The following is a 10,044-nucleotide window of genomic DNA, read 5'->3' on the forward strand; positions in this document are numbered from 1 at the left end:
AGAAAAAGGGTGTGAATCAGTGACTCTGAAAAAAGATGTGAATGAAATTTTGAAAAATTATGGAAAATCTAGAGACAATTCTTTTACCTTAATGGTACGTTTCCTTTTTGGTCTCTTAAACAAAGTGAGAATGAATCACACAGAGAAAATCTTTGGCTGTAAAATTTCACCTGAAATTAAACAGAATTTATTGAAGTGGTTTGGATCTGTAGCAAAAAGAAGCTGCGGTCTGACCTTCAGATCCCTCGAGGAAAAGCAATTCCAGCTTGAGTTGCTTCACTGTTTATGCGAGATTCAGGAAGAAGAGTTTGTCAAAAGTGCAATGGATTGTTTCCAAGAAATTGGTCTGAGCAATATTCACTTTACAAAAATCGACCACATGGTTCTTTCATTTTGCATAAAGAATTGTCGTAACGAGCAGTCGCTCTCTCTGAACGGTTGTACGTTTGGACTGGAAGAGCAGGAGGAAAGAAAAGAGTCAGTGCTACAAAAGTTTGTTCCTTGGTGAGTGTGTCAGTTTATTGAGATGAATGTCCAGTGTGTGTAGTTACAATAGCACCTGCTCTTGTCAGAGTGCAGGTGGACCTGTCAACCATTCCAGTATAATGCCATATTTTCATAGGCCTAAATCCAGAGGTCCTTACTCAATACATTGTATTGATGAGATATTGCCACTGCTTACATTGCCACAATCTTGACCCAGTGCTATTCAAGTCAACATGAGAGTCTTTCCATAAACATTAACGGGCTTTTGTTCAGGATCTTTGTCCTGGCCAAAAACAGACACCTTCAATTCTCTAGCCTGTCAAGTAAGCCCACCTCACTTACACTTTTCAAAATACACATTTCTGATGCCAGAAATCCCCCATTTACTAATCTGGCATCAGAATAAAGGGGTAGTCACATCCGATAATGTTTAAAAGGATTATTTTTTACAAAAATTATTGAATTGTCTGCTCCAGAATAAAAACTACTGAGCCAACCTCTTGAAATGAGAGGGAATTTTTTTTCCAGCACCCAAAATGGAACGTTTCTGTTCTCTCTTTCCAGGGAGTTGGAGGAGAAGGAGCCAAAATATTCCCCACCTCACCTTTTGTGTCAAGCACTGAAGGATCCAGGCTGTAAGCTAAAGAAAATATCGTAAGTGCTTGCTCTTCAAGGAGCCTATCATTGCTGCTGTTCTCTCAGGGGTTTAGCAGCAATGTGCAGCTATGTATCACTGTGGTTTAGTGTCTGAGCAGCAGAGTGACTGCTAATTCACATGGAACCAGCCCACTTCATGATGTGTTACTGATAAAGACCCAGGAATTCGGAGGTTACTTGAGCTAGACATATTTATCTATCATTATTATTTATTATTGCCATTTTGTGCACTGTATCTGGATAAGAACATTATTTTGAAATGTATTTCTGTTATTAAGTATATCCTATATGTTTTACCGGTGCAACAGACCTGATTTCTTTTTTCACTTCCCCTCACCCATATTCAATAAGAGCAGTTTATTTATGTTCTACGGAAAAAGAGCTGGTTGACGGGAATAATGGTTTTTATAGATGTCCAGGTCTATGACACACTGGATGTGCTCCTGAAAATGCCCACTTAGCATGGGGCTCCACAGCTGAATGGGAAGCTTTGCTTCCAGAGGAAAAAATTCATGGGTCAACGTGGAAGCAACTCCCACTGAAGTCAACGCAAGCCTATGCAAGAATCTCAGAGGAGAATTTTGACCAAGAATGCTACTAACAAACCAAGAAGACCCAACAGTGATTGGTTTTTAAACACCTCAAACATTTGACATGAGGAAGAATTTTCAAATGTAGAGTACCTAAGGGATTTCAGTGAGTGTCAATGGCCTCAAGACAATCACTACACTCTCAAATTAACTCCCACAGGAAAATTTCCACATTCCCACATTTTTCCCACAGGAAAATGATCAAAGACAAAAACACTCTTTCACCTGTGGGTGACACTTTTCACAAAGTGATCACTCCACATCTGACCCCTATCAGTCCTCACCTGCAAAGGAAACCTGCCCAAGGCCTTCAAAAGATGAGCCTGGGAGTTTGAATTCATAACTTTGCTAGACACTAAAAATCATGGTCTTAATAAAGACACTGGAGTTATGGCTTATTACAATCTGCAACCCACTAACCCCCCTGTTTGTCCTTTGACTGCAGGGGCCACTTCCCCTTGAATGATCCCTCAGATTAGAATATATGCTAACTACTTATGCTAAACTATCTGTTTGATCTTGTATTTAGCTGTGACACTCTTAGTACATCTCCCAGCCCTGAAGAAGAGCTCTGAAAGTTTGGCTCCGTCAGCCACAGAAGTTGGTCCAATAAAAGAAATTACCTCATCTAACTTGTCTCTCTAATGTCACATAGATTCTTTTGAAAAATCTACCCTAAAGAGTCTTCCCTTTCACCTGTTTACTTACCCAGATCCTGCTTAGCTTTTCACAGCTGAGTCTTTATTAAACACAAGCCAGTTACAGTTCAGCTCTGGGGATTGCTAATTAAACACAGAATATTATGAAGCATCTTCTCTATAATGAAAGACCCCGTTATAGTGAATGCATGCCAAGGGGGAGAGCAGAAAGCATGCACCAGGGGACAAGTTAACCATAACTCTGAATGTCCTGACTTCTGTTACAATCTCAGTCTCACTATTACATTGGCATAGTGATTGTTTGTTTTAAAATGGCTTTAATTATTTTAAATCAATTATAGAAAAATGTGCTTGCAGAACACCCCAAATTATCACGGGAAAGCAAGGAAACATGTTACAAACATAAAATTCTAGCCTGCTAAATCATTCCACCTTCCCATGAGCCTTCCATTTGCACACTGTCTCTTCCTTTTGTAGAAGAGAGAAATTCCTTCCACGTCACATGAAGTTCTTCAATTTTCCTATTATTGTTTTAAATGTGAATTTAATGGGAGTACTCATGTACTTAAAATTAAGCATGTACCTAGGTGTTTCCAGGAGCGGGCCTTGAGATTGTTCTCTTGTTCAGTACTGGTAAACTTGAACATGCCCTCACCCCTGTCTGTAAATTGCCTAGGAACACTTCTGCCATGTCAATGTCACATCAGCAGGGTGTTTGACACATGCCATAGGATGGCTAGCGATCACTTTTGTTTAAGAACAATACAGCTGGCTAAGGTCCTGACCCAAAGCCAGGGAAGATGGTAGGAGTTTTTAGGTGTTGGATCAAGCTCTACATCTCTTTACAGGAATACACAGACATGAATAAAGTGGAGGTGGCCACCTGGGTGAAAACAAGCAGTAACCACGTCTGTCTCTTGCAGTTTAGGGTGCTGCCGCCTCACCTCTGCTTGTTGTGAGGATCTCGCCTCTGCTCTCAAGACAAACCAGTCTCTGAAAGAGCTGGACCTGAGCGGTAACAAACTGGGGGAAACAGGGATTAAATTGCTCTGTAAGGGACTGAAACATCAAAACTGCAATGTTCAGAAACTGGGGTAAGTAACCATGGATTTTCTTTATAACTGTGTTATATTCATGGCATTCTAACTGAAACCTAAATCCACAAGGAACTCTTCACTTCAGTTCAGAATCAGCGTTAGCCCTCTGCTCAGCCCTGAAACCCGGTTCAGAAGATTTCAGCCCCAGGATTATGGAGCTGCGGCTAGTTACACTATGGTGAAGGTTGCATGCAGCCTTCCAGCAGAAGGCCAGGTTTCCATTCCCAAGTAAGGTTCATGAAAACCTCCTTGTGGTCTGAAAATGGCCATGCGGCACTCTCAGGCCAGAGGAGAGACGTTCTCAGGAAAGTTTAAACACAAGTCTGTGATCTCTGAGCTGGAAGGAGGCGGCAAATGGACTCTTGCCAGTCCCAAACACTTTGGTCGCCTTTTGAAAGTGGAAGTTTAACATTACCAAGCCCTGATGTAGGGAGATAAAGCCCCGGTGGGATTTTGACTCGGTCACAATCAATTGCAATGATTAATAATTGCTAGCATGTTATGGGCCAGACTGTGGCTGCTGGCTAGGGGTACAAAGTGGAAGTGGGGAAAAGGGCACCAACCAAGGATTCTTCCATTGATACGCCCTTGCCCAAGGGGCACACAGCCCCAGTTCCAACATGCCCAGAACACAATGGAAGAGAGAAGGAAAAGAGCCATGATGTCACTTTTGCTACTGGAGTCCTCTAATGGGCATGGTGGGTTGGGGCTGGGGCCATAGCCCTATTCGTCTTCTGCACCAGTTATAGGACCAAGGCTAATTCAAGAGGCTACTCGCATGGCACCTTTCAGAGAATGTAGCAGTGTCCAGCCCAGCACTCCTAGAGCTATTGTGGTTTCCTTAACGTTGGAACAGCCAGGATGCCCCTCAGACCTGTTGGCTTTCAACTCACACCTTTGCTGCAGGTGTCGCGCTGCCTAGCTTGGCTTCCTAGGAGCCCAGATGTGAGAGGGACACAAGTGGCTGTGTTCAAATGAAGAGCCATCGTGTGTTCCGAATCCCTTTGTCTCCTGCAGGCTGAGGGGTCGCAGTCTCACCGCTACTTCCTTGGGTGACCTCGCCTCTGTGCTCACTAAAAACCAGAGCCTGACAGAGCTGGACCTGGGCTATAGTAAATGGGGAGATTTAGGCGTGAAGTTGCTGTACAAAGCACTGAAGCATCCAAACTGTAAACTACAGAAAATAAAGTGAGTAACCACTTTACTGGTCTAGATGAGCATTTTCTTCATACTGTATTTCCTTGTCTCTTTTCACCAATGATCTGTGGCAATGATCTAGGCATGGGCAAACAGCCTCATGTTCAGATGTAGGGCTCCTGCTAGTCAGGCAGTATTTGGAAATCTATAGCCAAATATTATACTCTTAAATCCTTTCAACCCTCTCTAAGATCACCCGTCCTCTCAGCCATACGCGCTGACTTTTATTTTTCCCCGGGGATGCTCCATCCCCTCTCCAGCCTGAGGCCCTGCCCCCACTCCACCCCTTCCGCAAGGCCCCGCCCTCAATCTTCCTTTTCCCGCCCCCTCCCTGAGGCCCCGCCCTCACTCTGCCTCTTCCCGCCCCCCCCAACCTCTCCCCCAAGGCCCCTGCCGCTCACTGCTCTCCGCCCTCCCCCAAATGCCTTCCCCAGCCTCCAAACAGCTGATCGGCACCACAACCTATCAGTTGTGGCTGGTGGGCGCTGAGTCGGAGCCTATGCTGTCAGCTATACGGGTACACTTGAAATGAAGGGGAGTGACACTTGTGTAAAGGGGAGCAGAACTGAGCCCAGAAGGCCTGCTCCAATGCCCACTGAAACCAATGGAAAGAGTCACTTTCACTTTACTGGGCACTGAATCTGACCTAGGGAATCTAATTTTCACCACCTTGCACATCGCCTCTGAAACCGGCCCCCTCAGTGCAGTGAGTGGTGCAGAAACAGGTTGTTACTTTTCTGTCTCTCTCCCGCAGGCTGGAGTGTTGCCTTCTCACAGCTGCTTGTTGCGATGACCTTGCCTCTGTTCTCGGGACCAACCAGACCCTGACGGAGCTGGACCTGAGAAATAATGAGCTGAGGGATTCTGGAGTGAAACATCTGTGCGCCGGACTGAAACGAGAGAACTGTAAAATACAGAAACTCGTGTGAGTGGTCCCGGGCTTCCTCAAAAGCTTCTGATTAGTCTTTGCTCATTTCAGAGGCATGTGTGTAAGTTTCCCCCGCTGGGCGGTGGAGGTGCAGTGCCAATGAGACTGGGGGCAATAGCAATATGAAGTACCAGGAGAGAGAATATTTGGTGCGGAAGGATTTATCTACAGCATCTCAAATAAAGAGAGTAAGGGCTGGATCCTTCAGCACAGATTCCCATGTGAAAGCGTTGCAGGGTTGAGCCCATTGAGACCAGAGGGCTTTCCTTTATGCAGACCTCTGTGTCTGTAGGCTGGACGGGGCTGCCACGGTAGGAAATGCCTCTCGGGTTGGACTCCTCCAGGACTCTACCCACAGAGATGCTGCTCAGAGCAGAGAACTGAAGCAGCTGCTTAGGAGGCCAGCAGAGGGTGCCAGGAAATGGGAATCCCCAGGGCAAGCTGGGAGACTCACGAGGCCTGATCGCTGCCCTCTCTGCCCGTCTCCCCTGCAGGCTGTCCAACTGCTATTTCACAGGAGCTTGTTGTAGGGCTCTCTCTGCCGTTCTCAGTAAAAGCCAGTCCCTGAGAGAGCTGGACATGTGCTATAATAAACTGGGAGATGCAGGAATGAAGCTTCTGTGTGATGGGCTGAGACAGCCAGACTGCAAACTACAGAAACTAAGGTAAGATACCAGAGGCTTCCTTTGTGATTGGCTGGTCTTGGCTCTGCTCTTTCTGGCTAATCTGGGCATGTTTTTCTCTGGCAACACAGTGTGGCTGCTTAAACATCTCCAGCAATTGCTGCTATTCCTTGATCTCTGGCAGAAGTGGGATCTTTCTACGTTTAGCAATGTGAGTCGCCAGACAGTCCCATCCATTCCCCATCCATACCAGGATCAGCTTGTCACAGATTGCCCCACTGAAGGCTTGTAGACAGTCTCTGTTTTCTTTTTAAGGGGTAGGGGTGCATTTAGTGGTCATCAAATGTGCCAAACTGGCCGCTCTGGAGAGTGAAATGCTCTGTTTGACCACAGAACAGGTACAGTTCTGTGCCAGCCCTTGGTCAGAATTTTAGGCAGGGTCCAGTCAGTTAAATTAACATCTGGGTATGGTGCAGAGAATAGGGATGAGTCCACACCTGGTTTTATTGTCTCTCCTTCTGAGCAAGGAAGTGACACAGGTGCCCCGATAGCAGAACTGCCTCTGCCCTGGGATGAGAATGATGTTCAGCCGAGGGTGACCAGATAGCAAATGTAAAAAATTGGGATGGGGTGGAGGGTAATAGGTGCCAATATATGATAAGACCCCAAATATTGGGACTGTCCCTATAAAATTGGAACATCCGGTCAACGTAGTTCAGCCTCTAAACCCATCCAGGTCCATTCAAAAACTTGGTGCCCATGAGGAGCCTGCCAGCTAAATCATTAAATATTACCCACTGGGATGGCAGGTTGTATGGACAACTTTCCAGCAAAAACAGGAGTGACAGCCCAAAAGCCACCACGTGGCACTATAATGAAACCTCAGCTGATGTGCAAAACCGGATGCCAGTATGCACCTATTAGAGTCACACTGGCATTGTGAGATTGTAACAATCACTCTTGTTGTTCCTTGCATCTCCCTCTCTCCAGCGGCTGCTGGGTTTTTTCTGCTGACCCTGTCTTTGTCTTGTGCTTTTGGTTCCATCTCTTTCTTATGCAGTGATTACGAGGTGACCCTTTCAGTGTGAGCCTATTGGGCCAGCAGCTTGCCAAGATATAGATTTGTGCAGAACCATCAAGAGCTTCAAATGGACTACATTGCACTAGCAATGTTCCCAAAAAAATTGCCAACCTTAAATTGGGGAGCATCCTGCTGAACCCCAGCAGGGTAGAAAGACAATTGTCAGGTTTTCATACCTACTCTCAGCTGGCAGCAGCTTTACCTAATATAGTCAGAATCCTGGGGGCAAATGAATCCCTGATTTATCTCCAGTTTACTTCAGTGGAATAAGGCCAGGAATGAATTTGGCCAACTCTTTTCCCCTTCAGATAACACCGAAATAAATTAGTAGAACAGTCAGCAAGTGCTCGCAGAGCGAAATCCACATGGTGGGAAGTACGTGCACCACACACTGTCAAATCACTGCCTTGCGTGGTGACAGGTTTCAGAGGGGTGGCCGTGTTCGTCTGTATCAGCAAAAACAACAAGGAGGTCCCCTCATTGTTTTTGTGAAATCACTGATGTTTCTCACTGAATTATGACATAAAATAATCTCCTGAGGAACACAACTTTTTAACTATGCGGGTAATTAACCACTGGAACAGACTGCTCAGGGATGTGCTGGATTCTCCAACTCTTGGAGCCTTTAAATCAAGATAACATGTCATCCTAAATGATATGTTCTGGCTCATCCTCATGTTATTGGCCTAAATGCAGGGATCACAACCGAGATGCGAGTGAAATTCTGTGGCCGGCCTTATGCAGGAGGTCAGACTAGAAGGGAAATTTTCAAAGGCACAAATGGTAATTACGTGCCTAAGCCTCATTGAAAACCAGTGGGAGTTTGGCACCTACCGACCATTTGTACCTTTGCAAGTCTGCCTCTGGATGATCATAATGGCTCTTTCTGGCCTGAAAATCTATGAAGCTATGAATGCATTGGACAATTGATCCCTGGTAGAACTCTGAGCTACTTCAGGGATGAATTTGGCTTCAAATGTGGGGGTACACCAGGCATGGTATGCCTGTGTTGGCATGTCCCTGTCTCTTGCAGGCTGACCGGGTGTGGTCTGACCCCTGCTTGTTGGGAAGATCTCTCTGTTGTCATAACAACAAACCAGTCACTGACAGAGCTGAATATCAATCAAGATGTGCTGGGAGATTCAGGAATGAAACGGCTGCATGATGCAGTGAGAAGCGCAAGATGTAAGCTGCATCCACTGCTGTAAGTGACCCCTGGCTTCCCTGACATAGTCAGAAAGAAAGAAGTCATAAGAAATGACTAACAGGTGTTTCTGGGTTTTGGTTTCACCCTCCTTCCCAACTCTCCCTGCCCCCAGTACACCCCCTATGTTGGGTTCTACAGGGGCATGGTATAGGATCCAGCTACACTGGATCTATTATGGACTCCCATATGCTTGGGAAATCTCCAGCAGGGAAGATGGGCCCAGCTTCAGTTTCTGTCCCCTTTGCACCATTAGAGTAGCAGAGAGGGAACGAATCAGGCCAGGGAATCTGGCCCTTTTTCTCCAGATCAATCCCACCGCTAACTCCCACTAGAGTAGGCCCTTCCACTTATTTGTGCTTTGAATTATCCCACGTCCCCAGTGCGGGTGTCTGAGAATGGGGCCAGGCCAGTAGTCTTGTGATCATGTTCTCTGTTTCCATTCAAGGGGTTCCGTTTTCTTAATCCCAGTCTGCCATTCTCCCGGCAGGCAGGGTCTGAGAATGCCGAGGAGACAGTGCACTCATGGTGAGAGTGTGGCTGGTATCAGTCAATAAGAACTCCTGCCGCTGACTAAGGAATTACACAGATGGACTCTAAAGAATATCCCAGCTAGTCTTTTCTGCTTGACAGACACTGGCCAGAAGGGTGGGGGGGGGTTAAAAGAGAAGATAAATGGGGAGATATACATGGTTCCATCACACGCATGGCAGACCTTGCTCTTGGGGGAGCACAGAGATTAAAATCACTTTCGGGCCAAAAGCACACTTCCAGTAGCACCACAGACCACATGTATGTGACCACAGTGGTGTGCGTGGCCGTGGGAACAGGGGCTGTGATCTCGGGTACTCAGGACATATTCACAACATCCTCATGCTTCTTCCTCACTAGCTTGAATGGAGAATCTATTAAGAGAGATGGAGATGACAAGGGTGATGAAGAGGGCTATAATGGCGATGAAGACTACAACGGCGATGAAGACTATAGTGGTGATGAAGACTACAATCCTGAAGATCATCTCTGACCACATCAGCAGAATTTTCACCCTTTCCCACTTGCTTAAAATCAGTCATCATCTCCTTCTAGAAATGGCAAATGATGAAACAAACCACGTACCCCCTTTCTTTTAGGGGAAAACAGATTTTACATGAATAAACTGATTAAAATCCCACAAAGTAGGTTCCAGGCCTAGCATAACATCACTGGAGATCAGCTTTGCCAAAGAAAGACGTTTTTCTGCTTAGAAAAATGCCTGTTTTTCAACAACAACAAATTAGTTCAAGAAATTTCAGTCATCTTTATTCACAGGACACTGCCTGCAGTTCAGACTTTCACAAATCCTGCTCAGTCCCACAAATCCTTTGAGAACCAGGATCAGAGTGGAATGTGATTTGCAGCAGTGGCATGAAACCACCAGGGTGACGGGCACTTTAGAAATAGGTGGTCGGTTGAAAAATGCTATTTGACCCATGAAACATTTAAGACTAAGAACATAAAATAACAAAATCAATTTATATTGACT

At 45.7% G+C, this 10,044-nt stretch overlaps 1 protein-coding gene across 1 annotated transcript in view; it reads left to right on the plus strand.

The window, feature by feature from the left end:
• RNH1 (ribonuclease/angiogenin inhibitor 1) overlaps nucleotides 1-9,546 on the plus strand; it is a 47,591-nt gene extending 38,045 nt beyond the window's left edge. The window contains exons 7-13 of the mRNA XM_078853439.1: nucleotides 3,316-3,486; nucleotides 4,507-4,677; nucleotides 5,441-5,611; nucleotides 6,109-6,279; nucleotides 8,352-8,487; nucleotides 9,013-9,050; nucleotides 9,414-9,546. Of these exons, the coding sequence (XP_078709565.1) occupies nucleotides 3,316-3,486; nucleotides 4,507-4,677; nucleotides 5,441-5,611; nucleotides 6,109-6,279; nucleotides 8,352-8,487; nucleotides 9,013-9,050; nucleotides 9,414-9,546 (991 nt within the window). The remainder of the gene's footprint in view (nucleotides 1-3,315; nucleotides 3,487-4,506; nucleotides 4,678-5,440; nucleotides 5,612-6,108; nucleotides 6,280-8,351; nucleotides 8,488-9,012; nucleotides 9,051-9,413) is intronic.
• Nucleotides 9,547-10,044: the final 498 nt, after the last annotated feature.

This window comes from Lepidochelys kempii, chromosome 6 (assembly GCF_965140285.1).
Source record: "Lepidochelys kempii isolate rLepKem1 chromosome 6, rLepKem1.hap1, whole genome shotgun sequence".
Classification (NCBI taxonomy): Eukaryota; Metazoa; Chordata; order Testudines; family Cheloniidae; genus Lepidochelys; species Lepidochelys kempii.